Below are 24345 nucleotides of genomic sequence, written 5' to 3' on the forward strand. Positions count from 1 at the left end.
ATTTCAATTTCTTTAATCTCTAGGTTTATTTATATGTAATTTAAGCAAGGCATTTTCATTAAATCTTTGCATCAATTGAACTTTAAGTAAATAAATTTGTTACATATATTTGGGAATATTTTATTTGTTTGTATGTCTCACTCTTGGCAGAAAGAAGTTTTGATTATGTTGTTATAAAGTGATATATTTCAAAGTCGAAACATGGACGAATGTTGAATATACCATTTATCATCCAATAGCATATTTAATAGATTATCCTATAAAATATACTATAGAATAGATATTCTATGGAACATTTTATCACATATTCAATAGGATCATTAATGGAATATTCCATAGATTGAAAATATTTTATGGAACATTACATATAAGATGTCATAGAATATGTGTTAGAATGTTCCATAGAATACCAGTATTCAATAGAACATTCTAATGAATGTTCTGAAGGATATTCTATTGAATATTCTATAAAACATGGCATATGTTATAGAATATTCTATTAAAGGTGCTATAGAATATGTTGTAGAACGTTCCATGGAATAGGTTCCAAAATCCCTTAGAATATTCTATAGGATATTCATTGTGTCTTTAGGGGCTTTATTGTGTCTGAGATTAGTCAAAGGATAAAAACGAGAAGTTCACGTCGTAGATTTTGTTGTTATTGTAATTCATTACTTAGACTGCAAAACTTCCATTGGGCCTATTCCACCGTTTCAGAAGGGGGATAAAAATTATAGGCTGTTGTAGTAAACAAAGTCAAAGCTGATTGCTAAAATAAATTAGAAATGGTTAATAAGTGCATGACCAGGTACATAATTCATCGCTATACTATCGCTACTCTCATTGATTTAAAACCAGAGTCAGTAGAGATAATAGGTATGTACAAAGCAGGGTTTGCACGTTTGGAACAATCTTGATCTTTATTTAATGATCTTACATCCTAAGCTTTACATTTCACCTCCCGGCACACAGGTCTTAACAAGCCTGTAAAATTCCAATGTGCAAGGAACGCGATTTGTTGGTTTCGACTTTACTTTGTTAAATGTTGCTTGTTGTTTAACTTGTTCATAGTAACTTGTGATATTTGGGTGTTGGCTTTTTTATACTCAGTTATATTATTGATGTTCATTACGCATAACTAATTAGTAAACTGTGTTGTTGTTGAATTAGCCACAACATCCTCGGCCCCCTGAAAAATGAAGAGTTCATTCAGGTTCTATTTCTTTACTTAACATAAACAGATGAGTGTTTCATTATGTTGATTATTCAACCTTTGAAGTTAATACTAGTATCGTTTCGTACAAATTGATATATCATTGCTGACTAACTTCTTCCAATAAACATAACTTTGAGATCGGTCGGATTAAACAAGAATCCTTTGTTTTGATCTCGGCTGTTCTAACATGGCCGTCAGGGCCAGGGAATACCTTTGTACATCGGCCGAGTAACCGGCGTCCACGAGGAATAGTTCTATGAACTACTAACACAAGGTCGTTAACTGCCAAATTTCTTCTTTTCTGAATCCACTTCTGGCGTTCTTGTAGCTAATATAGAAAGGTATTCTTTCATCCATCTTGACCAAAAACAATTAGCCAAAAACTGTGCACGTTTCCATTGTTTACGAGAGTGTATATCTTCTTCGGAAAAAATGCCAGGTGGAATAGCAGTATTTCGGCGTTGTAACAATAAATGGTTTGGCGCAAGGGGTTCCAAATCATTTGGATCCTCGCTACTAGGGCAGAGTGGACGACTGTTGAGAATTGTAACCACTTCAGCAAAAAGGGTACGCAATGTTTCTTTACTCAGAAAGGCATGGGGGTGACCGATTATTGCCTTCATTGATCTTCTAACACTGCGAATAAGTCGTTCCCATATTCCACTCATGTGGCTCGCTGCCGGAGGTTGAAAGCGCCATTTCGAAATTGGACTAATTTCCCACTTGATTTCTTTCGATCGCATCTCGTTCTGGATTATTTCTTTCTTCCAATTTAAAATTGATTGACGGAGCTCCTTCTCTGCACCAGTGAAGTTTGTACCATTATCACTCCAAATCACCTTTGGGCAACCACGGTTAGAAATAAATCTTCTTAATGCTTGTATGAACACGTCAGCTTCTAACGAACTAGCGTCCTCTATATGAATTGCCCGACTGTTGAAACAAACGAAAATACATCCGTAAATTTTTTCAATTGAGCGTCCTCTTTTTACGAGAAAGGGACCAAAGAAATCAACTCCAGTGTAGGTGAAAGGGCCTTCGTATGGAGTCAATCTTTCACTGGAAAGATCGGACATAAATTGCTGCATTACTGCTTCGTTTCGCTTTCGACAGTTAACACAATTTCTTAAAATCTTCCGTGTAAGTACTCGTCCTTGTAATATCCAGTATTGTTGACGTACAAAGGAAAGAACATGTTCCCTACCAGCATGTCCGAGGATCTAGTGGTAGTAGCGCACGATCAGAGTAGAAACATGATGATCTTTGGGCAAAATCAGGTGTATTGCATCAAGGGGAAGAGGAGAATTACGAATTCTTCCGCCGACTCTGATGATACCATCGATCAGGACTGGATTAAAGGTTGCTAATTTGCTGTTGGTGGAAACTTGATTGCCGACCCAAAGTGACTCAAGTTCGTTTGGGAAGTACTGACTTTGTATGATGTGAACTATTTTCAAGGATGAAACTTGCATTTCGGCAAAGGTAATCATCTGCGGGATTGTTGAGGGAATAACTGGATTCTTGAGATATTGGATGAAACGTAACAACCACGCCATTTGCCTTTGAAGACGAGGCCAGGAGGAACACTGGTGTAGGAATTGATCCAGAGAAGGGCTAAGGGAAATTATCATTAAGTGCTTCTCCATCTGAAGTTCCTTGTCATTATTTGGAACGTCACCTACAGGCTGAGGTGGCCAGGATTCCTCTGCTTGCCAGAGGAAAGATGGGCCAGTCCACCATCGACATGTTGGTGGAAAGGCCTTAACTTTCATCCCTCTTGAGCCATCGTCGGCTGGATTAAGGTCGCTTGGAACATATCTCCAGTCATTTGGTGATGATACGTCATGAATTTCACCAAGGCGATTAGCCACAAACGGGCGGAATCGACGTCTTTCGTTCTTGATGTATTGTAATGTAGTCATAGAGTCAGACCAAAAGAGTGTCTTCGAAATTGTTAACTCTAGTTCGTTATAGATTAACTGACGTAACCGTGAAGACAGAACCATGGCAAAGATGGATTGAAGAATTACAACACATTCACAATATCAAGATTCCAAGATGCTTTATACCATTCTACTTTGGCACCATGGCCGAAGCTCAATTACATCACTTTTCTGATGCATCCAAGATTGGTTATGCCGCCGTCACCTTTCTACGAATGATTGACGATTCTGCTCAAATCCATTGCGCCTTTGTGATGGGAAAATGTCGTAATGCACCTATACGGGAATGGTCAATCCCTCGTTTGGAATTTTTTGCAATTTGACGTCATTGGTATCTTCGTTAAACAAGTCTTCTGCTTCGTTGATATCGTCTTCTGAGACCATATTTGATGGAACCAATCCTTGCTTGAGTTTACATTCACCCCAGAGAAAACCATCATCGTCCACATCGCCAATCACCTGAGACAAAGAAAAACATTACAAAGAGTGTTCTCAGATGACATTCAGAGCCGAATTCTTTGAAAGAGGCTGCATATAAACTAATAGCACGTATACTATATATACTGTATATTACATAATATACATACTATATACTTGTATTATATATATATATATATATATATATATATATATATATACATGTGTATATATATATATATATTAATTATATATATATACATATATGCTATATATATACTATATATATCCAGTTACCGAGTAAACTGTTTTAAGCTTTTTTAACTTTTCTTCCTTCAATTTTATTCTTGCTCTGCCCTACGGTATTGAGCTCTATTGACCAAGTGACAATCACTTTGTGTATACATACATAATATATATACACCATATTACATTACCATTTTATGCAGTACGGTAATTTTTAGGCTTAGTAGCCAATATAATTCCCTCTCTCAGACTTCCTGAAAATTGAAATATGATTCCCAAATAATCCCTAAGTTTATATTTTAACGTTTTCTCTGTCTTTTAATCATTTGTCTTTGTTTCATTTTTGAGTGTCTAGTACATGAATATGTTCAATGTTTATCAGAATATCCTAAATACACGGATTTAATCCTTGAGATCCGGTCTTAGATTATATTTGATTGCAGTTAATCCTAAATCTAACCTTAATCTCAGGGATTAAGTTCGAGTATTTAGGATTTGAACATGAATTATTACCTTTGTCGTGCTTCAACCGGGAATCCTGCTAAATAATACTTGTATATTCAATCTCTTTCCCACAATGATTCTGAAGCTGACTTACCCTGATAATGTCTCCTTCATTGAATGGCAATTCTTCGTCAGCTCCGTCCACATTCGGCGACATAGTCATCGGGTCATATCTATACAACGCGATCTAGTAACGAACTTGTTCCGAAGCAACCTCGCTCCCTTCCGAGTCAGATCTGTTCTCAGCAGAAACGACTTCGGACGTTCGTTCGGAACCACTCGGAATGTTTTCGTTACCATCTCTTCCAGTCTGCACCGTGCCCCGGCGGTTATCGGGCAAGGATAGCGTAGCTATGATGGCCTCTAAAGCGTTTTCAGCTGCAGGAGGTTCTTCAGAAAGAGAACTATCTGATCTTAAAGACGCTCTTGTGGGACAACTAGACTCGCTAATATTTTCAGTCAACTCTTCGTCTTCTGTCTTATTTCCATCGGAATTAGGTTCTGTGTTGTCTTGATTGTGACAGCTGACAGTAACTTCCTCACCCTTAGAACTATTATCATCAGATCTTACCTGTGTATTGCCGCTTACCTTTTCCGTGAGATTTACGGAATCTAAGTCTGGCTTATTTTCCTGGGTAACCCCATCAATTTTATCTTGCTGAACATTTCTATCTCTCAAAATCTCAGTATTATCCATGGTTTGTTTATCATTACTACCAATTGTCCTATAGTCGATGTCATTTCGATTATCACTCGTAGTTCTAAAATTACCATTCTCAACCCTAGATGTACTCGCACTTTGTCGTTTCTTTGTCGTAGATGTTGTATTGTCACCCTTAGGCTCACCAATCATAGCATCATCCTCGCCATCAAGGAGATCCAAAACATCGTCTTCAGTTCGGAAACCCTCGTCATCGGACGTAAGGGTTCGGCTCCGACTCTCAGTTATATCCGAGTTCCTAGAATGATCATCCGGGAGGGAGGTTAGTTGTTTATTAGAAAGAGTAGCTTCATCATCGCTGAGGATTGATGATCTGTAGCTAAATTGCTCTGCGAAATTCCATTACCCTGGGGTGAAGTATCGTTATTAATGCCGTCGCTTCTTCTGATATCTTCTTCTTCGCGTGGTTCGGTATTCGAAGTGTTTTCTTTAGTCCCTGGATGATTACTGCCGAGAGTGTCACACTCGGGTAATTCGTTCATGTTTTTATAGTCTTCGTCATTTTTATAGGCGACGTCGACTTCGTTTTCCCCCGAAATCTACATGAATAAAGTTATGGAATTTGAAACGCTAGACAGAAGGTACGTTGCATTATAAAACCCGAGAAAAAACTGGAAAATAAATCGAATACGCAGCAAATTGTGTCAACGGGTCTCAAATTAGATAACATACCTCAAAATGCTCAAATCTTTCAATCAATTCATCTTCCGTGTCCATGGTCTTAGACTCCGTGCTATAACTTTCACTTTCCGTTTCAACGTCATACCGGTTGACGATTGGTGGCCTTCGGACGAGAGTCGGAGGAACATCGGCGGCATTCGTCGTATCCAGTCCGCCATCTTTCACGTTCTCGTTGTCATCCTTACTTCCTGAATTCAACTCGGCAACCTCGGAAACATTCGATTTCCTACTGGTCCTACTTCCAGAAGTCGAATCCATACTCGACGTGGCCTGGTGAAGACCGTCGCCGCTGTCTTCCTGATCGCTCTCATTACTTAAAAAGGCGCCTTGGTTCCTTGTACTTTCTTTATCAGACCAGCTTTCTCCAACGCTGTTTTTCGGCAATTCAGAATAGTTTTTACTTTCTAATGCTGTAGAGTTCGCGTCCAAAGAATTGGCCAAATCCCTTGAGACTATAGCATTGCCATTACCATAGGCGGCCCAAAATTACCGGCCGAAACATTTTTCGGCAATTTGTCAATGTAATGTATAATATATAATTACATAAGGTAGGAAGCTCTTTTTTACGTTACGAAACTTACCACTTAGACAGTGACAAAATACATCAATTATATTGACCGAAACTAATAAAAAAATATAGTAAACTAATCTCTGATAATTTTCCTCGCTTCTTACATGCGAATTACAATTTAAAACTACTTTTAACATGACAAAATACGGCAATATTTTTATAGTTTTTGATCAAAAATATTTCGTACGATGCGGGATGACAGTGGTCTCTGTATTCGTCATTGTTTTGAAATATTTTACATGATCCTATTGGTTGAAAAAAGTTCGTTCAAATACTTTACAGTTTGTTTCTTTTTCAACCAATAGGATCATGTAAAATATTTCAAAACAATGACGAATACAGAGACCACTGTTATCCCGCATCGTACGAAATATTTTTGATCAAAAACTATAAAAATATTGCCGTATTTTGTCATGTTAAAAGTAGTTTTAAATCATAATTCGCACGTAAGAAGCGAGGAAAATTATCAGAGATTAGTTTACTATTTCGGTCAATTTAATTGATGTATTTTGTCATAGTCTAAGTGGTAAGTTTCGTAACGTAAAAAAGAGCTTCCTACCTTATGTAATTACATATTATACATTACATTGACAAATTGCCGAAAAATTTTTCGGCCGCCAATTTTGGGCCGCCTATGCCATTACTCAATAAATTGCCTCCATCAATATTTTTAGGCGAATCTAAATTAATTCCTGTCTCGAAATCTTTTTTATCCCCATTATTCACACTTAAAACAGCTCCTTCCACCTTCCCACAAGTCCTATCTTCTATTTCATGATCTTCGGAGCAAATTTCCACAGCATTCGAGTGGAGAGACTCGCCTAGTACGGACAGCGTTCTAACAACAAAGCGCATGCGCGAAAAGTCTGATCAGGAATACCTGATTATAGTAAAACCTAGATTTTATGACCAAACTCAGGTTACATCAATCATTATTTTCTTATTATTTACCCGAAAATGCTTTCGGTCGTATTACTCTCTTCTCGCCATCCTCGTCTTTTAACATTATTTCGTCGTCTGAACTGTCTTCTTTTAGAAAATCTATATAAAATTTTAGCAGAGGTTTTAAGTAGAAAGTTATGATTAAAATAGACCACACGGTTAAAAGTTTAGGTGAAAGTAAAAAACGTGTCCTATGCATAAAACATTTTAGAGTTCATTTTAACATAGAATGTGGGTATAAACAAACAAGGCGACAAACAAACAAACGATTAAAAGACAAAAGAAAGTAAACAAAAATATACAGCAAAAATGTTTTGATATTTTTTTGACAATTCTTTACCTTCGCTATCAGAATCAGCATCTGAAAAAAAACACAATGTAAATAAAATCCTGGTTTACGAATCTATATAGATTATAAAGGTTGTTTTGAAATGAACACTTTTTAGCAGATTAAGACAAGCGATTACAAACAATTCAATCATGTCTCATACCTAAGTCGTCGCTTTCTTTCAAGATGGCCTCTTCCTCTGCGATTTGTTCAACAAAATTCGAAGGAACAAGACCGCGTTCGCCGTTCATGAGCTCACCCACGTAGAAACAATCCTGTTTCAACACATCAAATATGTCATTCCAAATTAGATGATGACGACACTTCGATAACGAAAATAATGTTTTGTGAATTTAAAACTGTTAAGAAACAATGTTAAAAAGTTTAATATATTGAGTGAGAATTAGGTTAACTTTTGACGAACTTTCGTGTCTGCGAAATAACGCTGATACAATTGGCTAATTTTTTCACTATGGAATCAACTACAATTTTATACAACTGGCCTGTGATAGTTGAAAACAATATATTCCTGGGGCCATTTGTTCGAAAGGCGTTCAGTTTAAACGGTGGACAAGGTAAAAATGAAAAACCAAACTATCTATTTATTGAACAACTGCATGAGCTGAAATATTTCGATGTAAATAGTTTAATTGTCAATGGAGTTACACCGTTTAAGCTAAACGCCTTTCGAACAACCGGTCCCAGGATTGTAAACCGTTTATCAGAATGGTTTTTCGATCAATGCGAGTTTTTCTACGATCACATACCCCATCGACATCTCCATAAACATACAGATAATCTCCAGCTTGAGAAGCAAGCTCCATTTCTGGGTTCTCGTTAGGAGAATATAGCATTGGATCATAATTGTACTTAGCCATGAATATGGAGAGTTTTTCTTCCAAGTCGGGAGAGTCTTGAAGCGGACTTCTGATGTAAATATCAGGATCTACACAACGTGTGTAAACGATTTGGGTTTAGAAAACATGTCGAGTACTATTTCTAGAAGTCAAGTTAATTTCTAAAATGCATTTGAAAGTCCAAAAACTGGAATGCGCAGTTCAGTCTTGCAATAGGCGGGATGGCGTGTTTATATGGAGTTCATTTTATAGGACAGGTTCATTCGACGTCATGTTTTACTGTAGAAAACGAATATACGCCAATATACACATGCTCCGAAGATATGTTTATCGCGAAACATCCCGGCCAAGTGGGATGGAGTGTTTATATGGCAATTTCTCGTCCCGTCTTAGCGGGATCCCGGGATGGAAGAGTGATCATATAAACACTCATTTCACTTATTATAGTGTTTGTATTACAAACGGGATCACGGAAACTGTCCCGTCCCAGAAAGGCGGTAAAATATAAACAGGCCCTTAAGGTGGCTCCCTACAGTTTTAGGAATATTGAAAACTAATGATTTAGATTGAAACCCGAATAGGATTGCTTACATGGTATAACCTAGATTAAAACTTAGTATTCTTACGTTGGGGTTTCTTTCATAACTGTTCGCTCCAAGCTGTTATTTAATTGGTTTTTATGCATGTGTAACATTCTCAAAGACAGAAGAAGTTTGGGGAGAAAAATAAACAACGTCTACGATCATAGTTGGACGACGATTGAGATTTTTCAAAATTAAAGGTATCTATAACGCTATTTTATGAAAGCCCTGTTTATGCTGTCAGAGATAGATAGATCAACTTTATTTATTGAGGGTAAACATCGAACAGTATGATCAGCTGATTAACAAGTGGCCCTCCAGCTTATACTAATAGCGACATTAATACGTTAAGAATCAATATTAGAAAGATATCTAAAATCAGTTAAAAAGTTCATTATAACTGTCATTGTGTCATTATAATCTTTCCGAACCGCCGATGTTAAAATAGGAAGATTTAGCATGAGGACGTGTCATGTCCATGCATATATAGACGCATCACGCTATTTATTCGCCATTTTCACGTCATTTTTGAGGCTCACGTGCTCGTGCTAAATCTACCTGATATTTCATTTCACCGGACTTTCATACCTCATAAAGAGATGAAATTTCTTGATCTCGTTCCCCGAGCTTCAACAAAACATTTTCTCTTTGGTGTTCCAAATCCATTTTTTTCCAAATTCGGCTTCCTAAAAAAGGAAAAAGAATACATATATAACTTTTTACCACATTTCATGCGGTTTGTATATGAGAGAAATCCTAGATTTCAAAAAAAAATTTGAAGAAAAATATAATTATTTAGTTTCCATTTCACGGATTTAATTTTCTAATTCATGTCTTAGCTTCTACGTCTGTTGAGATGAAGATATATGAAAAAATCAATCGTCACCTGAAAACATTCAATGATCCCAAGTAAAATTTCAACAACGTGAAACGGTAATGATAAAATTATTTAGTACACCGTAACCAGTAAGCCCGCCAAATAAAGCATCTACCTTTTTGACTTCGGATAAGTCTTTGATTTCGTTTCTTAACTTCACATTCTCCTCTTTCATCGCAAGATTCTCGTTTTCCAATGTCTGAATACTCTTTTAAACGAGAGCATTCTCTTTCAACCTAGAGTTGAAGACACCCTTCAAATGTGATCGCTTTGTTCTGGATTTAATATAGAGGAATGGTCTGGGAACTCCAAAGTTCGAATTAAGTTTGATCGAAATTGTAAACATTGTTTATGATTGGCTACACCGGAAGCAGAATGGACCAATCAAGTGAAGTTCGCAACAACAGGCTTAGCTATACAAAGTCCCCTAATCAATAAATAATACGCAAGGCAGTGGATACCTGAGTGCAAGTGATGCCTGATATTGCAAGACTGACATGCAAGGCAGTGGACACCTGATTAAGCTGGTCAACTTTGGATAACAACTCGTTGTTTTTCTTCTGTAATGCATTGTTCTTCGCAGTGAACGCTTGCTTTTCCTAAAGTCAACACCTCGGTGAGTAAGTTGCATAAACTATGTGAGTATGCTCAAGGGGGCTATTCATAGTTACTGTTTTACACTATTTTACATTTTCAGGCGTTCTAGTTTATTCAGATGAACCGATATTTACCAGTTTAGTTACCGCTGAAAAAATGACATGAAACATCAGAACCAGTAATGTAGGCCCATGTTTCGAACCAGGTGTCAAAAGAAAATCAAACTTACCAATTTATACAACCGCTTGTCCTTTTCCGAACACGCATTTTCCAGTTTCTCGTTGCGTGCCTGGACTTCTTTCACTCGAGTTGACTAAAATTCACAAAGAAAACCATGAATTAGAAAAATATATGAGTTTTAACCGAAGATATCCTGTCACAGAATGATAGCTTCTTCATATATCTTTACAGGACGAATATCGTCGCAATGATAATGACCCCTTAAATTATACAAGGGAGTTTCGCGATCTTTCAACGTGAGGGCCTTCGTGCATGGAGGAAGTTATAGTACAAATAAGGATATAATAAGGATATAATAAGGATATAATCAGATAAGGATACAATTATACAACAGGAAATTCATATATAATTATTGTTCGTAGGTATTGTAAATTGCAAGGAACGTAGGTATCAAACCTATATTTAACCCAGTTATTTTATAATAATATAAACAAAACTTACAATTGTGTCGTGTTTTGATTTAAAATCTTGCAGTTTACACACTTCCTCTTTTAAAATATCGTTATCATTTGCTAGTCTTGTGTTTTGAGCGCTGATATCCTGTATTTCTTCTTGTAAATTCTAAACAAGGAATCAAGTTCATTATGCAACACACATATAAGAGAACCGTAGTGAAGAAGCTTACTTTCCAATGTAAGAAGTAAGATGTCTGTAAAACTACACAAGGTCCCCAGTAGCTATCATAGATATTACTGGAGATATTACTGGAAAGGTGTCTGTATACTTTTTCTAGATGCCGGAGGTGTATGTATTAAGATAATCGTAGGTGTTTGAGATATTTAGAAACATATTGCATGGTTTAAAACAGATACATCTGCAATAAAAATAGACATTCTCAAGAGCTTGGCGTCAGTGTGTATGTGTTAGGGATATCTCTATTTGAGTTGATGTTGAAATGTTAGAAGAGACGTTTTGGGCAATGTTTGGATTGAGAAGGGAATATGTGTATTACAGGTCAGTTTGTTCAAAGAGGAAGATACGGCAGAAAGATACGTGTTTGTAATATAGGGTTGTTTTGATACAGTAAAAATTCTCATAGGAAATTTGTGCACGTTGAATAAATCTTTTATGAAAGAATAGACTTTTCCAAACATATAAACACAATGCACTGTTTACTTAACACGAGTCCGACTAACCTCGACGTTTGAAGAAACTTGTTTTTCAAGCAAAAGACGTTCTTTAGACGTTTGTTCAACAATTTTTTCCAGTTCATCAGCACTTCCATTCTAGTAAAGACATAAAAATAGAGTCTACTTTTAGTGGGGCCTACCGGTAAAATATGGCTTTTTTTCAATACGCATAGCTCTATCCAGTGTATCATAAGATCAGAGATGGACTCAACTGGATTGTATTTTCTGAATGTTTAACTTGCAATTTCTAACTGTTTTATAATATAACATTTATAGTACGCACGTGCTGATTGGTCGAGAAGCATGTTTTTATAACTGTATAGAGACGCGGGACTTTTCCCGTCGAAATTGACGAAGTAATTTAAGAGAATCTGTAATTGAATCGAATTATAATATTTTTACAAAATCTTTTTATTTAGTTATATTATAAAATAGAAAAATTCTTTCTTGTGTTTCTATACGGTTATAGAACACTTTTATACCACATTATACCACCACATTTGATGCTAAATTAAATTTTGAAATATATTAACTAGATCGAGTTCAGAAAATATGGGCGCAGTCGTTTAGTTTTGATCAAGTGCACAGGGATACACGTACAAACGTTTAATCTAGATCGCGCAGAACATGCGTGCAGTCGTTTAGCTTCAGATCAAGTACACAGAACATGCGTGCAGTGTATTTTAGATTCGATCCAATACACCGAATATATGGGCTGAAAAAGTGTTTTCAAAAAACACGCTTGAGTGATTACATTCCCTGTAGTTTGATGTATTTGATAAGCCAATATAAAGAGATCTTTCTCAGTAGAGAGATCTTTCTCAGTCGCTCAGGGTAGCGCAAGACGGGGGGGGGTATCAGCAGTTTTCTGATATATTTTTATTCATTTTATATGAAACACAAATCTAATTAACAGCAGTTAATAAAAGCTGAAGAAGTTATCCTTCCTCATTATGTTCGAATATTACAAACTGATATATAGTTAGAAGTTTCTATGAAGTTTCTATGTTTCCCATGATTAATATTCCCTCTATTATATAATGCCATCGCTTTGACAAGGCTAATATACGTACTACCATTTATACTCATTATCTGGGCAACGCTTTGAAAATCAATTTTAAAAATTACATAAACATGAACATTTCAAGAATATTATCTGCACATAGTTTACAAGTGATCTGAACATACGAAAAGAACTGGAAATATTGATCAAATAATCAACTCATAGTTTGCTGACCAATAACACGGTTCCATCGGTCAGATGAATCGTTACACAGGCTCGTTACACTTGCAATTTTTGCTGCAATTTTTTGTGTGATTTTTGCCTTTTGGTAGGCATGTCAACGGGTGAATTACTTACTGATGTTCAAAATAGAGCCCTTATACATCATGGGCCAGTTGTTAGCTTAAATGGTGAATACGTTCAAAATGGAAAACAAAATTATCTATTTATTGAACAACTGAGCTGAACTATTTCGCTGTCAATAGTTTAATTTTCAATTTTCAAACATATTTAATCCATAAGATGCAGGTTCAATCATTCACAAGATGTATGAGAGCAGTTTTAAACTTTGGCTTATCCACCGTTTAATCTAATCGCCTTTCGAACAACCGACCCCAGAGCATTCGGAACTATTTACTCGTTCACATCTTGCACATAAAATCGTAGCAAAAATCGCAAGTGTAAACGAGCCTTTAGGCAAAATTCAAAACCCCGTTGATTTAAGCAACATTGTGTAACGTAACATTTTTATTAAAAATGTATGGATTTGCGTGGACCGGGTCAGAGTCTTCGCTATTTAAACCGTTCTCTTGGCGAGAGATCACTTGCTAAAAGTAAAAGTATAAGACATGTTGGATGATTTATTGTTTCAGAAGAGCTTATACTAAACGCTACTCTCGTAGATGATTAAATCGTCATCTTCATTGTTTGTTACACGAATTTGGTGTGATTTGTTCCTTAATGATTTCAATCGTCGCATCAAACGTTCAATTAATGCAAGTTCGTCATGATAGCTAGAGGGTATACTCAATTCAGTCCGACGTAATTCAGGTTTCTCAGCCGTCAGTTTGTTCACTAATGATTTCAATCGTTGCATCAAATGTTCAAATAATCGTTCCATCAAAAATTCGTCATGATAGCTAGAGGTTATACTAAATTCAGTCTCACGTAATTCAGGTTTTGCATCCGCCAGTTTGTTCACTAATGGTTTCACTCTTTGTTTCAACTGTTGTTTCCACGCATCTTTCTGATCTTCTCCTTTTTTCGCCGCAACAATATTCATAATGTAAGGAAAAGCACTCACGCTGAACGTTGTGAGTAACTGGACTGTTGGGGAAACATCGCTGGCTTGAAGAATTTGAACAAGAGTGAGAATAGAATAAGAGAAAAGAAAAGTGAAGAAAACTTTTAACGCGAAGTAAAAAAGACTCACATGGTATGGTAAAAGGAGTTCTCTAATATTATCATAGAGTTTCTTTGATACCACGCACACAATTTTACTACTTTCATCCAACACATCACTTCCTCCACTGCCGGAGTCATTATCAAAAATGTTCAAGTATGAACCACTCACGTTGTTGAGGACATTGTCTAGTTCATTATTAAGGTCATTGTTGTTGCCATTGTTGTTGTCATTGTTGTTGCCATTGTTGTCATTGTTGTTGTCATTGTTGTTGTCATTGTTGTTTTCATTGTTTTTGCCATTGTTGTTGTTGTTTTTGTTGTTGTCATTGTTGTTGTCATTGTTGTTGTCATTGTTGTTGCCATTGTTGTTGTCATTGCCTAGTTCATTGTTAAGGTCATTGTTGAGGCCATTGTTGTCATTGTTAATTTTGTAATCCATGTTGCAATCATAAATCAGCCTCATCAAGACGACATATTGTTGTTCAACAGATGACCAAAACATCCAGGAGTAAAATGTCAGAATTGATGTGTAAACAATGTAAGGGAAAAAGTAGACGATATTGAGAATCATGCCGGAGAGCAACCCAATTACAATTGAAGGCGTGAAGGAAATACAAACGTACATTGGAAACAAGTAAAATAATATATTAAATATATACATAAAGGCGACTGCAAATCGTCGCCACCTTCTGCCGGGGAAGGCCCTACGAATAGCTGAAAAATACATGCATGCAAACATTAAAGCAACTTGCAATATAAAAACAACTGGAATGTAAGCCAAACAAAGAAAAACAACTTTAATGTACAGCAGAACTTTACACCGTAGAAAATATCGTGAGGTATTAGAGGACTTGACAGATTTAGAAAATCTAATCAACGATTTTTTCCACAGTTTTAGGTTAAAAGGCAACGTGGCCAAACCAATGACTTTCGATTTAGCCTTGCACGACAAATAGATATCTATGTCATAACTAAAATAAGAAAATGCTGCACTTACATTAGGAAATAAATGCAATACTTCTGAGAAGTCAATTTCCAACAAAAAATTCTCAGCATCATAATGTATGATGAACAAAGGAATGGACAGCACCGAAAGAGCAAAAAACACAAGAAAAACGTCAGAGTGATCGAACAATTTCAGTGTCCAACAAAACAGGAAGACAACTACCAAGCACAAACTCCTGCGTACAAAAGATCTCACTCTTCCCAAACCATCCCAAAATAACAGACGCAGAATGGATAGTAATGACATCGGACTTTCCGTTAACCTGTAATAACCATCGTTCTTATTTTCCTTTTTGCCTAGTAATACTATGGCAATATAGAATAATACAGGCAGAAATAAAAAGCGGCCGTATCGAATCACCGATATCATGGATTTAATTGTGCGCACGAGTTCAGATTCATCTGACCTTACATAACAATGAGGATTATTGTTAAAACTCTTGCAGCATCTCTTTTGCGTGGTTTGACTCGAATTTTTGTTGAAACAAATTTCTTTCTCCTGGATCATAGATAGTTGCCTCAAAAGAGCACTTGCAAGAAAATATTCTGGTGATTTTTTAGAAGTCGTACATCCGGCAGGATTAAGGCTTAAACGCAATCGAGTGGTTCTTCTCCCAACGTAAAGAGTCCAAGTAGGCCACGTAATGACATTATTCTCGATGACTTTAATTTTGAGCAATGGCAAGATATGATGACCGATATTGTCTGTCCACAGCCAACTCCACTTCTTAATGGTGGAATTGTTCTTTTTAGAGGTGAATTGAAGATCAAGTTGTACAATATGAATAACCTTATTTCGACCTAGTTCCTGTAGAAACCACAAATCTCTTTCGTTGACGATCAAAATGCATTCCTTGTCTGCTTCACTTGAGGAAGTCGTCGTAATATTGTAAGTGTGGTTTTGACTGGTAAATGTGCGCCCTTCGTGACCGTAAGCTGTTACCCAAAACGAAATACCAAGAACCAAGAGAACATACAGAAAAGATGTAACCATTTTGAGTTGACAAAGCATTTCTTACAATGAATGAATGAATGCTTCCCTTGTCTTGTCTGATGCAAGTCAGCAAATTATGTGTATTATTATTGTCCTTGCGTCATACTTGTTGCCAGAAACACGACACTCAAGACAAGCGGCAAGACAAAAAAAGACTCAACTACTGGTAAGCTGGACTATAATTTACTGTAAAAATAAATAATTAAACAGTCGCTGGTATTTATTCAAAAACAGACAAATTTCTTTCGACAATGTAAAATTGGCTTCTTATATATTTCTAGTACTATTGCAATAAACTAAAGGTCATGCGCAAAGTTTCAGACAAGGTCATGCATGGTCATATGATACTCTGTAATATTCATAACATAAGCGGCTGGGTTGTATTCGTTACAACGTGAGCTAATATTTCTTTTAGATGATGTCAAGTGAAGTGATTTTAAATTATGTCACATGAAAGCACACAAGAGGCTATAATTATATATTTGCAACACAGCTCAGATTACGTCTGGTTTCATTATACGAAGTGATTTATCGTAAGATTATTCATCCTCGGTAGCTAGTGGTACAAAATGCTTGTCAGTGTAGATAACAGATAAAATCATTGAAAATACAGATTAAATCATTTTGACTTGATAAAGTACTGCTTGTAATGAATGGTATCTGTCCCGACGAAAGCCATTCGATCGAAACTTTATCCCAATATATGCTTGAATATCACATATTTTACGTTTTGTCACTGCCAGTATTGAATATTGACGTTCTGTCTTAGCTTTCTTCACTTATCACACGATATGCGTGTACGCTACACTTGTAGAAACAGAAGCTCGCCGAAAAAATAGGCCCGCCAAGCGTACATGTTTCTGCGCATTATTTGTTCTACTCTTGCGAAGTAGGTACATGACACTACTAGCCATTTTGCAGATAATCATAATTAAATTTGATCAAATTATATTTGGAATTTATTTATTTTATTTGCAAAGTGGTCATTAAATTACTTTATTTGCATAGTGCAATTCAAGGGCAGTAAAAGTATTCATATACCTGTGATGAACAACCAAAAGAAAAGTCCTGCTTTTTTACACTATACTCAATTCATTGGTGCGGCATTGTTAAAATCCATGCTCAGCCTTTGAACTGGTAGTCTGAACATAGATAAAATTGGATATAGGTACGAATTTTAGCTGCGATGTGCTAATAAATTGTGTGTAGTGTAAACAGGGCTAAAATATAACGTTTGTATAATTGTATAGGACAATACTATGCTATAGTACATTACAGGTGTTCCAAAGTAACAGCTGTAATATTAGCTTACAGCACAAACAAAATACAAACATTTTTCTATAACATGAATGCCGGCAAGTATCAAATGGTTTAATTATAGCTATTCATGCGATCTTTATTATGCAGAGATTTCTATAAAGTATGGTTGCGTGTCCGGAAGATAAATCCGGCTTCCGTGTCTAGAAGTCCAGCATAGTGCTGAACAGGTATATGTCTATTCGAAAAAGGATAACTAACTTTTAGACAATAAAAAATCAGTTAATTGTTATACCACATTTAATGCGAAGTTTTTTAAAATGCACTGCAACGTTCCTTCTTGGTTTGTATTGGAATGTATTTACTTTATCCTGCTTAATCAGCGACTATATATGAATAAATTCATATAAATATTAGAATAGAGTAATGATATAATATGGAGCTTTATTAATTTTTATAGTAAATTCATTTGCAAACATTCATCGGTTTATTTCGGGAGGTCATGAAGAACTAGAGAGATTCCTTGAATGAAAAACTAAGATATTCCTCGTCTGTTTAACTTGAGGAGGTCGTTGTAATATTATTAGTGTTGTTTTGACCTTACGTTGTTCGAAATTAGCTCAGTGTGAGGTAATCTGCATTCATTTCCTGTCGTGTTATATCTTGATTAGTTTCTTTTAGAAATCTCAAGATTTTCTTTGTCTGTTTGACTTGAGGAAGTCGTCGTAATATTGTCAGTCTTGTTTTGACTTTACGTTGTTCGAAATTAGCTGAGTGTGAGGTAATGTGCATTAATTTACTGTTGGGTAATGGCTACAGAAAAGAGCTTTGTCATTGCTAGTATTGAATATTGAGGTTGTAACTAGTTTCACTTAGAAGCCTCAAGATATTCTTTGTCTGTATGACTTGAGGAAGTCGTCGTAATATTGTCAGTGTTGTTTTAACTGGTAAATGAGCGCCCCGTGACCGTCATGCAGCTTTTACACAAAACGAAATACCAAGAACCAAGAGAGCATCCGGAAAAGATGATACCATTTTGTGTTGACAAAGTACAGCTTGTAACGAATGCTACCTTTCGTTCAACACTTTTCAATGTGAAACTAAATAATTACACAGACACAGGTCTTTATTCAAAAACAGGATAATAGCTACTTCTCTTCATGTTTTCCTAGTACAATTCTAATAAACTAAACGTCAGGTGTCACCTATTTTTCTAGATGATGTGAAGTGATTTTTTATTGTCAGATGAAAGTACACACACGCAGATTTTAATCATATCATTCCAACAGAGTTCAGTTTACGCCTGGTTTCATTATTCGAAGTGAATTATCGTATTATCTTCTGTAGCTCTAGCATGTTTATACTTAAAACGTTTTATATTATACGGTATTACAGAATGTTCAGAATGGGCCTAGAATATTTTCTTGTAGACAAACAGATTTCAGTGATTGAGTAGAGATGGTGAATCTTAGAGAATCGTGCGATAGATATGATCGTGAAATCTAGTCTTTACTTATTATTATTCGTATAAAAATTGTCGTATAAAATTACAGGTAAAACACGGAGCAACATTTGCGTAGCAAAACATGGCAATTCGAAACTAAAAGTCTGCCTCGTCAAACTCCTCAATCGGACTGTAGAAATCTAGAAACATTTTAAAATAATGAAGCGTCACCTCTGAGCTCATTATTGAAACCTGGAGTCTGACGAACTTCCGGAACATGCCGCTGGTCTATGGTCTAGGGATGCAGTTAGTTTGTTAATATATTTTTATTCATTTTATATGAAACACAAACCTAATTAATATAGCTAAAGAAGTTATCTTTCTTGATTATGTTCGAATATTACAAACTGATATTATAGTTTCTATGAAGTTTCTATAATGTTTCCAAATTTAAAATTCCCCTTATTATATAATCCCATCGCTTTGACAAGGCTAATGTCTTAGCATTTATACTCATGATGTAGGCCAAGCGTTAAATATCAATTTTAAAAATTACATAAAAAGTGAACAATTCCACAATAATATTATGGGAACATGATTTATAAGTGATCTGAACATACGAAAACAACTGGAAATATTGATCAAATATTCAACTCATAGTTTGCTGAGCAATAACACTGTTCGACTGGTCAAATCGAGTAAATTCTTAGGCAAAATTCGAAATCCTGTTGATTTGAGCATCTTTGTGAAACGTAAGACTTTTATCAATTCAAAATGTGTGGATTTGGGAAGACGGGACCAGACCTGTTCTTAAAGCAATTCAATAAACTAAGGGCCTCCACAGACTAGGGATTTAGTTGTCGACAACTATTTGTGATGGACAACTAAAAGTTATCGACGACTAAATAAATCTGGTAAACGGGATTCCACACACTGGCGCTCAAATACTGATAGGGCAACCGAAATAGCGTGGAGATTAAAATTAGCCGACAAATGAAAAAAAAGTTTTCACACCTTAGAAAAACCACAAAAAATGAGGTTGTCGCCAACTATACGCAGTTCCCCTTTTCACTTTCAGTTCTTTCTTCAGCACGTGGTCACATGTTTAAACATTTGAAGATACATTGTCAATTGTGATTGTACTTTCATTCTCAGAAAAGGGTAATTCGCTATTTAAATCATCAACATGATAGGCTATACTCAATTCAGTCCGACGTAATTCAGGTTTTGCAGCCGTCAGTTTGTCCACTAATGGTTCCACTCGTTGTTTCAACTGTTGTTTCCATGCATCATTCTGATCTTCTCCTTTTTTCGCCCCAACAATATTCATAATGTAAGGAAAAGCACTCACGCTGACCGTTGTGAGCAACTGGACTGTAGGGGAAACATCGCTGGCTTGAAGAACTCGAACAAGAGTGAGAATAAGATAAGAGAAAAGAAAAAAGAAGAAAACTTTTAACGCGAAGTAAAAAAGATTCACATGGTATGGTAAGAGGCGTTCTCTAATATTATCATAGAGTTCCTTTGATACCACGCACACAATTTTATCTTTTTCATCCAACATCTCACTTTCTCCTGTGCCGGAGTCATTGTCAACTATGTTCAACGATATACCACTCACACTAAAACTACCATAGAGCTCCTGCAATTCTACGGAAACAATTTCAGAACTTTCAACCACGACTTCACTTTGCCTCCTCTCGGGTTCATTATCAACTATGTTCAATGATTGATCACTATCGTTGTTATTGTCATTGTTGTTGTCATGGTTATTGTCATTGTTCTCGTCATTGTTGTCGTCATTGTTATTGTCATCGTTATTGTCATCGTTGCAGTCATTGTTGTTGTCATTGTTGTTGTCATTGTTAAGGTCATTGTTGTTGTCGCTGTTACTTTTGCAATCCATGTTGCAATCATAAATCAGCCTCATCAAGACGACATATTGCTGTTCAACAGAGGACCAAAACATCCAGGAGTAAAATGTCAGAATTGATATGTAAACAATGTAAGGGAAAAAGAAGACAATATTGAGAATTATGCCTGAGAGGAACCCAAAAACAACCCTAGGCATGTTGAGAAAACAAATGAATAGTGGAAAGGGAAACAAGAGATTGGCAAAAACAAGGGAAATTTCCCCATATAAGGAAGGAGAAATTAGCAACTTAAAAAAACGATACATGCATACAAACACTAAACAAACTTGCAATATAAAAACAACTGGAATGTAAACCAAACAAAGAAAAACAACTTTAATGTACAGCAGAACTTTACACCGTGGAAAATATCGTGATGTATTAGAGGACTTGACAGATTCAGAAAATCTAATCAAAGATTTTTTCCAGCGTTCTATGTTAAAGGGCAACGTGACTAAACCAATGACTTTAGATTTAGCCTTGGGCGAAAAATAGATATCTATGTCATAATCGAGATAACGAAATGCTTTCACAATACAAGATGAATTCAATAAAGTTAATAAGTCAATTTCCACAGGACTCTCTTTATGATTGTATAAGCTTGTAAAAGGAATAGTCAGAGCCGAGAGAGCAAAAACCACGAGATGCGTAAAGTCAGCGTAATCGAAAAAATTCACTGCCCCAGATAACAGGAAAACCATTACCAAGCACAAACTCCTCCGTACGAAAGACCTCACTCTTCCAAAACCATCCCAAAACAACAGACGCACAATGGATAGTAATGACATCGGACTTTCCGTTAACCTGTAATAACCATCAACCTTATTTTCCTCCCTTTTTCCTAACAACAACATCGGAGTAATATAAAATGTCACAGGAACAAAAAGATAGAAACTGTATTTAAGCACCAGTAGGATCGATTTAATTATGCGCACGAATTCAGATTTAGCTGGTCTTACATAACAATGAGGACTATTGTTAAAAGTCTTGCAGCATCTCCTTTGCGTGGATTGGCTCGCGTTTTTGTTAAAACAGATTTCTTTCTCCTGATTCATAGACAGTTGCCTCAAAAGAACTCCAGCAATAAAGTCCTCTGGTGATTTTTTAGAAGTCGTGCATCCGGCAGGATTAACGCTTACACGCAATCGAGTTGTTCTTCTCCCAACGTCGAGAGTCCAAGTAGGCCAAGTGTGGACACTATCCACGGTGACTTTAATTTTGAGCAATGCCAAGATATTATGACCGATATTGTCTATCCACAGCAAACTCCACTCCTTATTAGTGGCATTGTTCTCTTTAGAGGTGAATTGAAGTTCAAGTTGTACAATATGAACAGCCTTATTTCGACCTAGTTCCTGTAGAAACCACAAATCTGTTTCGTTGACGATCAAAATACATTCCTTGTCTGTTTCACTGGAGGAAGTCGTCGTAATATTGTAAGTGTGGTTTTGACTGGTAAATGTGCGCCCTTCGCGACCGTCAGCTGTTACCCAAAACGAAATACCAAGAAGCAAGAGAACATAGAGAAAAGCTGTAACCATTTTGAGTTGACAAAGCATCTTACAATGAATGAATGAATGCTTCCCTTGTCTTGTCTGATGCAAGTCAGCAAAATATGTGTATTATTATTGTCCTTGGGTCATACTTGTTGCCGGAAACACGGCACTTAAAGGAAGCGGCAAGACAAAAAAAGACTGAACTACGTACTGGTAAGCTGGACTATTATTTACTGTAAAACAAAGAATTAAACAGTCGCTGGTATTTATTAGACAACATTTCTTTCGACAATGTAAAATTGATCTTGAAGTACTTATATATTTCTAGTACGATTGTGATAAACTAAAGGTCATGCGCAAAGTTTCAGACAAGGTCATATGATACTCTTCATATGTACTATTCATAACATAAGTGGCTGGGTTGTATTCGTTACAACGTGAGCGAATATTTCTTCTAGATGAGTCAGTGCAGGGGCCCACATTAGGGGGGGGAGTGTGGGGGTGATGTGACACCCACTTCCGCTTGCAACATCTCATTCTTCACTAAGGTAATGTGATGAGAATACCCCAGAAGGGTAGCTTGCCTTGTGGACATAGCGACTTGGGCGAACTTTAACAACACGCACTGGCGCTCCGTTCAAATCTTCGAGCGTTTAAATCGGAAGAAGATATCTCGAACGAGATTTCATACTAGTAAATGTATTTTGGTTCGAAGTATGCCGCGGGCAGCAGATTTAGGAATAATAACAATGCGTTCGTGAGAATGCTCGAAGCCCAATTTACTAAGAGTTGGAATCTTCGAAATATCTATGCTTGTATGTCTGAAAGCTCAGTGATAATCAATCTGACTTTATATAAATTGGACTGAACCTTTAATATTCTTGCGGTTAATCGTTCGTCTTGTATGTAAATATCTCAAATTCAAAAGGTTGAGTAACATATATTAGTACTAGTCAACGGTTACATATCGAGCGTAGTATTTCATTTTGGACGGTATAATTGTCGATTTTATGTATTTTTCCGTATAATCTTTTTATAAATGCGAGTGCCGTAAAGGCATTTTTAGATAATATTTGTTGCTGAGAGCGCGGGAAATGCCGTTAGCGGGCTTTAAATTTTAAAAATTTCTCTGGGGAGAATGGACCCCGGACCCTGCTATATAGCGGTTGGATCTCAGAGATGGCCAGATATCGGGCTGTATCCGCGCCTGCAACTATCAATTTGATCGAGCACGAACGCTATACAAAAGTCGGTCCCGGAAAAAAGACACCCCCCATTATTTTTGATAATGTGCGCGCCTGTCAACAGATATATGTCTATTCGAAAAAGGATAACTAACTTCTAGACAATCAAAAATCAGTTAATTCTTATACCACATTTGATGCGAAGTTTTTCAAAATGCTCTGCAACGTTGCTCCTTGGTTTATATTGGAATGTATTTATTTTATCCTGTTTAACCATATAAGAATAAATTAATATAATTATTAGAATAGAGTAATGATATAATATGGAGCTTTATTTATTTTTTATAAGAGTGCTTTGTCTTTGGAAGTACTGGATATTGAGGTTGTGTTTGTCCTTTTACTAATCACACGATACATGTACATTACAATTTGCATTTGCACTTACGAGAAACCTTAGACAATTCATTTGCAAACATTTATCGGTTTATTTAGGGAGGTCGTGAAGAAGTAGAGACTAGAGAGATTTCGTGAATGAAAAACGTCTGTTTAACTTGAGGAGGTCATTGTAATATTATTAGTGTTGTTTTGACTTTACGTTGTTCGAAATTAGCTCAGTGTGAGGTAATCTGCATTAATTTCCTGTCGGGTAATGGAAGAAGAAGAGAGCTTTGTCATTGCTAGTATTGAAATATTGAATATTGAGATTGTGACTGTTTCATTTAGAAACCTCAAGATATTCTTTGTCTGTATGACTTGAGGAACTCGTCGTCATATTGTCAGTGTTGTTTTGACTG

General features: G+C 36.2%; 1 protein-coding gene and 1 long non-coding RNA gene across 2 annotated transcripts; both read right to left on the bottom strand.

The window, feature by feature from the left end:
• Positions 1-3409: 3409 nt before the first annotated feature.
• LOC114532988 lies at positions 3410-6201 on the bottom strand. The gene is made up of 3 exons (XR_003688018.1): positions 5720-6201; positions 4421-5586; positions 3410-3618 (listed from the first exon to the last, which is right to left on the bottom strand). It is a non-coding gene; the product is annotated as an uncharacterized LOC114532988 (long non-coding RNA).
• Positions 6202-6934: 733 nt separating this feature from the next.
• Positions 6935-14136, bottom strand: LOC114533008. Its single transcript, XM_028554584.1, has 11 exons — positions 14068-14136; positions 11858-11947; positions 11163-11282; positions 10711-10794; positions 10346-10483; positions 10000-10120; positions 9596-9693; positions 8337-8515; positions 7733-7844; positions 7582-7602; positions 6935-7340 (listed from the first exon to the last, which is right to left on the bottom strand). The coding sequence occupies exons 1-9, from the start codon at positions 14134-14136 to the stop codon at positions 7817-7819; spliced, it is 927 nt and encodes a 308-aa protein (XP_028410385.1). The 3' UTR covers positions 6935-7340; positions 7582-7602; positions 7733-7816.
• Positions 14137-24345: the final 10209 nt, after the last annotated feature.

Source organism: Dendronephthya gigantea, unplaced genomic scaffold (genome assembly GCF_004324835.1).
Source record: "Dendronephthya gigantea isolate DGI-Jeju-01 unplaced genomic scaffold, DenGig_1.0 000083F, whole genome shotgun sequence".
Lineage (NCBI taxonomy): Eukaryota > Metazoa > Cnidaria > Anthozoa > Malacalcyonacea > Nephtheidae > Dendronephthya > Dendronephthya gigantea.